Source organism: Nestor notabilis, unplaced genomic scaffold, assembly GCF_000696875.1.
Source record: "Nestor notabilis isolate BGI_N333 unplaced genomic scaffold, ASM69687v1 scaffold13626, whole genome shotgun sequence".
NCBI classification, from domain to species: domain Eukaryota; kingdom Metazoa; phylum Chordata; class Aves; order Psittaciformes; family Psittacidae; genus Nestor; species Nestor notabilis.
In genome coordinates this window covers 2,395-8,980 of record NW_009933407.1, presented here as the reverse complement: position 1 = coordinate 8,980, position 6,586 = coordinate 2,395, and the positions used below count along the sequence as shown (strand labels likewise).

General features: G+C 51.0%; 1 protein-coding gene across 1 annotated transcript; it reads left to right on the top strand.

Moving 5' to 3' along the window:
• The first annotated feature begins 274 nt into the window (after positions 1–274).
• Positions 275–5,537, top strand: CXXC5 (CXXC finger protein 5). The gene is made up of 2 exons (XM_010016875.1): positions 275–1,119; positions 5,359–5,537. Exons 1-2 carry the CDS (start codon positions 334–336, stop codon positions 5,401–5,403), a joined length of 831 nt encoding a protein of 276 aa, XP_010015177.1. The 5' UTR covers positions 275–333; the 3' UTR covers positions 5,404–5,537.
• Positions 5,538–6,586: the final 1,049 nt, after the last annotated feature.

The following is a 6,586-nucleotide window of genomic DNA, read 5'->3' as shown; positions in this document are numbered from 1 at the left end:
GGCAGGGGGAGGAAGAGCTGCTTTGAAAAGCCCGTTGGCTCTTGCCAGCACTAACTCTCTTTTCTTTTCTCCTTCCAGAGCCGCGTGTTGTGCTCCAGAGCTGCAGAGTATGTCTTTGCTCTGAGGTCGGACTGAAGCCCTCTGCAGTGGCGCCGGAGGAGACGCCCTGTTGATGAGCGTTCCCATCTGAGCTTTCCCCAGTGGCCGGCGGGCTGGGGCTAACCACAAGGCTTTGGGGATCTTTGGCTTTGGGGGTGGGTTTTGGGGTTTTGTTTCGTTTGGGGGTTGTTTTGTTTGGGGGGGGTTTGGTTTTGCTGTTGTGCTCCGGGCACCATGTCAAATTCGGGCTCCCATCAAGACACTGGGAACAAGGCAGAGACGGAAAAAAATACCCAAGATGACTCTCAACCCCCCGTCAACTCCGAGAGGAGGAACAAAAGTGGAATAATAAGTGAACCTTTGAACAAAAGTCTTAAGAAGTCCCGTCCACTCTCCCACTATTCCACCTTTGGTAGCAGCAGCTCGGTAAGCGAACATTCAGAGAAAGGCAACCCCTTAGCTAATGGCATCGAAGCGACTGTGGATAAAAGTCATTCTACCTCAAAGCACAAAAACATCTCTAGTATGCTGAGCAAACTCGACCGGGTGTCGGAGCTCTCCTCGGAAGGACAGACCGCCCTACAACAGTTTGCTCAGTCAACAGAAATGCTCAAAAGAGTGGTACAGGAGCATCTTCCTCTAGCAAGCGACCACGGGACTGGGATCTCTGACATGGAGGCAGTCTCAGCTGCAGAGACAATGAACGGCCCCTCCGATTTTCCTTACCTGGGGGCTTTTCCCATCAACCCAGGCCTTTTCATCATGACCCCTGCCGGCGTGTTTCTGGCAGAGAGCGCGCTCCATATGGCTGGCTTGGCAGAGTATCCCATGCAGAATGAGTTGGCATCTGCCATCAATTCGGGGAAAAAGAAACGGAAAAGATGCGGCATGTGCCCGCCCTGCCGAAGACGGATAAACTGCGAGCAGTGCAGCAGTTGTAGGAATCGCAAAACTGGCCACCAGATTTGCAAATTCCGAAAGTGTGAAGAACTCAAAAAGAAGCCTTCTGCAGCACTGGAGGTAACCGGCCCCTCTCAGGCACCCTAACCCCTCCTCGGGCTGCGCTCCTGGGTTCGGATCTGGCCCTAGATAATAAAGCGCCTGGTACTTCTTACTTTTTTATTTCCATCCCACCCCCTTTTCCATTACCAGTTCTCCCTGCACCGTGAGATGTGTGCTCTGCCCAGTGCCCCCAGTCCTGCCCTCTCTCACGTACTGGAGTTGGTTGGCTTGGGGAGGAGGGCTGGGGGTGGTCTCTCTGGGGTGTGCTGGGTTTTGCTGTCCCCATTGCAGGCACGGGCAGGAGGTGACTTTTGGGGGTAATGGGTGATGGTGGAACCCGTGACTGTGTGCAGCCCTTCAGTTCACTGTTGGCTCTGAGCAGCAGCATGGTGGTCCCTGGTTTTGGGTGGTAGAAGCTGGGCAGCATCTCCTGTGCTGTGGCCATGCTGGGTCTCCAGCATCCCCCTGGGGCAGTCAGGATGAGTCCATAAGGCACCATCCAGATTTCCCACTGACAGCTGAGCTGTGGTCCTGCATCTGACTGAGCTGGGAACATCCTTACTGAGCATTGGGGTGCTGGGATCCCGTGGTGTGAGGCTTTGGGGTGGTACCCGTGCGGTCACTGCCCAATGCGGTCCACCCATGTTGGTCTCAGAGGATAGCCATTGGGCTGGGATACCAGCCACTGTTGGGTTGGGGGTGCCACCTTTTCAAATCCACCACGGATGTGCCATATTCATGTGGGAGCACAGGAAAAGTCCAGTGACTTGGGTTGAGGCTGAGCTGGGGCCAAGGCAGGGGTGACGGCTGGTACATTGGCACGCTGCTCTGGCAGAGCCTGCCTCTTGCCGCACACCCGTGGGTGCTCTGGGTCAGCACTTGTCTGATGAGTGTTGTACTGAAGCTGGGTTTGGTTTTTCTGGGAGCTGAACCCACTGTGTCCTGCCGGCAAAGGCTAAGAAGTCACCCAGACTGATTGCACACCCTGGAATGGGGGCACTGCCCATCCTCTGCTTGTCCCAGAGAGACAACCCACTGTTTGCTTAGCCACGTTCTATGTTTTTCAATTAGCATCAGCTCTGAATGAATAGTGAAGGGGTGAAAAAATCCCTATCTGGGTGGTGGGGGTGAGGAGAGGGGGACTGTGTCTTTCAAAAACCGCTGTATTGCTAAATTATATTCTTGTTCTAATTTGCTGAGTCAGTGATCTGGAAAAAGGGAGAAAGGGAAAAAAAAAGAGTTCATCTCTTCCAAAGAGTCCTAAAGCGGGTCAATAGACTTGGAGCTGCAGCAGCTGGAGGAGTCGCTTCTTTCTCCTGGCTCTGAGCCGGGCCTGGGGATGATAAATAGCACTGGGAGCCCGTGGAATGGTCACCTGTGTTGTGGGTTTCCCCATCCTCCAATTAGCTGAGCCACTGGAGTAGGGCTGTTTGTGTGATAGAGTTGGAACCCAGCAAAGATTCGTCCTGGGCATGACCATGGGTGTGCTGAGGCTGAAAAGAGATGTTGTGCTGGTGGGCATGGGCACCAGGGTTGATGTGGGTTTCTCCAGGGCATCACTATCCCCATTTCAGAGCATATCTTCCCTTCTCTTAGGATACCCACTTGTACCATCTTTGACCTCGGTAGGATTGAACAAGATAACAGCCGTTATGGGGCTGGGACAGGAACACCAAGACCCCGGCTGATGTCCTATGGTCACCTGGGTCCATGAGTGTGTGGTTAAACCTCTCCTTATGTCAGCCAGCCTTGGTAATGTATTTTGTTGGGCCAACCACTGACACCTGCCTTGTGGTGGAGACCCATCTGGAGGTGGCGGTGGCCAAGCCACCATGCTGCTGCCAGCTCGGCAGCTCCAAGGTGCCATCACACCATAGTGCTTGATACTTGGACAGGAGAGGCCATTCAGTGGTCCTTTATATGGGGCTAATAAATTCCTAGGAAGTATCCTAGGAATTCCTAGGACAATTCCTAGGAAGTGTCATCTATGTCTGGGGGAGCAGTGTCATTGCCAAGGAGAAGAGACACCGGTGGTGACTTCAACCTGCCAGCCTGGTGTGTCCAGAGGAGCATCCTCGGGGAGCCCAGACAGGAGCTAAGCTGTGATTAAACATTGATCTAAAACCAAGCAGTAAAAACCACATAGAATTAAACCTTTATGGCAGCATAAAAGAAATGGGCTAAATCCCTCTGCCACCATTAGGCTTTATCAGCACATCTACAGAGCCCGAATAACCGGTCTCTGCTGGTGCCCCAGTGTGGTGTGGGCTGCCCGAGGCTCTGAGACTGGTGAGGCAGGTTGGATGCTCAGAGCAGGCAGCAGCACGTCCCTGTACCGACCAGGCTTCTCCAGCCCTGGCCAGGTCACTCTGGGCTTGTATCTAGAGCTGTAGGTCACACGAAGGCCATGAATAGTCAGGATTTGACTCAACAGAGCTGTCCTCCATCTGGAGAAGCCTTGGTGAAGTGCCTTGGTGACCAAGCAGTGGTGTGAGGGTCTCACACCTCACATGACTCTCACAGAGACTTTTCACCAAGGCCTGTTGTGGCAGGACAAGAGGCAATGGTTTTAAACTGGCAGAGGGCAGGCAGGGTTAGGTTGGAGATAAGGAAGAAATGTTTTACAATGAGGTCACCCAGAGAAGCTGTGGCTGCCTCATCACTGGAAGGATTCAAAGTGAGGTTGGATGGGGCTTGGAGAACTTGGTCTAATAAAAGATGTCCTGCACATGTGAGGGGAATTGGACTGGATGGTCTGCAAAAGTCCCTTCTAACCTTCTGTGATTCCTTCTTGAATGTTCCAACTGGCTCTGTGATTCTATGATCATGGGGATAAGGGGTGATCTATGCTGGGCATCCACATTAGAGCTGGTTGTCCATCTTCCTTTAATAATGAAGGGGCAGAGGTGTTGAAGGTGACCTCTATCAGACATGTCCTTCCAGACCCTCGTTCCTCTCTCCTCGGATGATGTATCTGAGTAGGTGGCCCTTGCTGGCGAGTCCACCATGCTCTGCCCTGGTTCTGCACCCAGTGCCTTGGGTGGGATCCAGCATGGGTGGCTGTGTGCCCTTCCACAGCCTGTGCATCATTGGCCAGAGGCACTTGTGTCTTCCCCCGATGCCTGATTACATATTGCAGAGACCTTTGGGGAAATGGTGATACCCCCAGCTCAGTTTGCCCAGAGGAGACCTAACGCAGGCCAAAAGCAGGAGAAGGTGTGATCCATCAGTAGCTTAGCTGGGTACCACCAGCACTTGCCCATTCTCGTCTTTTGCCATTCTCCCCTTGCCCAAACCCTGTGTTTGGGTCATGATGCCCATGGAAGTGAGCATGTTGGGGTCCCCCTTGCAGGGGTGGGGGGAGGTGCTGCCCTGGTACTTCATTGGGGCTTGGTGGGTATCTTGATCCAAGAGAAGGACTGAGTGAGAGCCGCCTGGCTTGTTTCCAGTTGGTGTCCCTTGCTTGTCTGGAGATGCAGGAGCCGAAGGGCCCTCTGAGGCACATCCTCTATGAGACAGTGTGGCCCTACCTGCTGGCTAACATGGCTTTGCCTTGCTTGGAGGCTGTTGGCATTGAGAGACATTGTGGTCCTTGCGTACTTCACCCATGGTCTCATGAATGTTGTGTGGGCTTCCCACCCCATCCAGCTGGGAAACGTCCCAGGTTCTCCTTCCAGAGGACCAGAGAGCTGTTGGGGCCATTGCACCACACCACCTTTCCTGGAGGGGTCTTCGAAGAGGTTCATCAGTTGTTGGGCACTTTGTTGTGTGTGAGATTGAGCCTGGCGGGACTCATCCCTTTTCCCTGTGAGATGTTGAGGGGTCCTGTTGTTGCCCAGGGCTGCTCTGTTTGGGACAAGGTTGTTCACTGTGTCAGGGGGGTGACATCTTTTCTGTCCTGAGCAGCTCCTGGGTCTGGCGTCCATAAGCATGACCAGCTCAATCCCTGCCTCAGTTTCCCCCAGATGCCCTCCTATATGATATATTGGCTGGGTTCCTGTCTGCTGGGTGTCCATTCATCCATGGCAGGGAAGGTGGGGGCTGTGCCAGGCCATGCTGGGTCATTGTGGCCTGGGAACCTTGGAAAGTGTAGTCCTATCTGTGGGATGTGGAGTCCATCCTGAAGCCGGTGGCTGGGATGCCGGGATGGGAATGGAGGGGTGGAGGGAGGTGATGCCACAAGGCTGTGCCGGACCCGACCTAACACCTTGTCCCTTCTTCTTCTATCCCCCCCTCCCTGTCTCTCTTCCTTTCCAGAAGGTGATGCTTCCTACAGGAGCCGCGTTCAGATGGTTCCAGTAGGAACGGGAATCCCAAAGCTCTGTCATCCAAGTGCAATGTCACTGCTTGCTTGTGTTGTCTCAGGCAAGGGATTTTTGGCTGAAATGAATGGATGCACCTGTGTCTCTTTAGAACCAAAAATATTTTCTCGCAAATCTCATTCCTGTTTTTATAATTTTATTTTTCTTTTCTTTCTTTTCTCTCTTTTTTTCTCTTTTTTTTTTTTTTGGCGTTCGTTTTAACATCTCCGAGTCCGAGTCAGACATTTAACTGCTTTTCAAATAAAAAATAATGAAAAGGAAAAAAAAATAATATACAAACACAATGGATCTGTAAAGTACCAAGACTTAATAGACAGAGTATGGACAATCAGTTTCTTTCTGTGTTTTTGGTGTTGATGTTGTTTATGTGTGAAAGATGCAGTACTTGTGTATTTTGTAAATTTACAGTAACCTTTGAAAACCTAGTTACTAATAAGCACTACTGTAATTTAGCACAGTTGTTTAATTGCACCCTCATTTATACTTTTTCTTTGATTCTTTCCCATCATACAATAGAGTGGGTAGTTTCTAGAATGCCTCAACTTCATGTTTATAAATGAGAATATGTTTAAAGCGATGTAGTATCCCCTTTTCCTAGCCATTCACCGATGGAAGTTTAACCTGGTATCAAAGGTGGAAGGAAACAATTGCTACATAACTGGGGGTGGTCGAGAAAGGAAAAAACAAAAAGGATTAAAAAAAAGGCAAAAATAAAGGAAAAAAAAAAGGGTCATTGTTAGTTTATTACTCTAGAGCAAGGAACACTGCGGCCAGAACCCTCCTAACGCAATGGTTTGCTCCTAGAAGTAATTTTTGTCAACTTACTGAAGTTAAAAATCAAACTCCAATCCCGATCGCAGGACCTGTGCTGAAGCAGTTACAACAAGTGACATTTCTCTTCTGTTCCCATCCCCGTCTCTCCAGCTCTCTCTCCATCATCCAATTGAAATGCTGTTTGTAATGTTTTAGCGATCCAGGCTGGTTTTGTGAATAAAATGAATGCATGTTTTGTGTCATGATTTCCAGCTCTGTTATTTCTCTCCCACCCCTCCCTCCTGCCATCCAAGTCCCCCAGTGGTGGTTGGATCCCTCCTGGCTCTGCCTGCCTGTGTGTCCCGGTGGGATGGTGATGGTACGGTGATGGTATGTTGAGTGAGCTGGAG

Coding starts and splice junctions, on each gene's coding strand:
- CXXC5 (XM_010016875.1), top strand. CDS start 334: ATGTCAAATTCGGGCTCCCATCAAGACACTGGGAACAAGGCAGAGACG. Junction 1,120..5,358: donor AGCCTTCTGCAGCACTGGAG/GTAACCGGCCCC, acceptor CTTCCTTTCCAG/AAGGTGATGCTTCCTACAGG.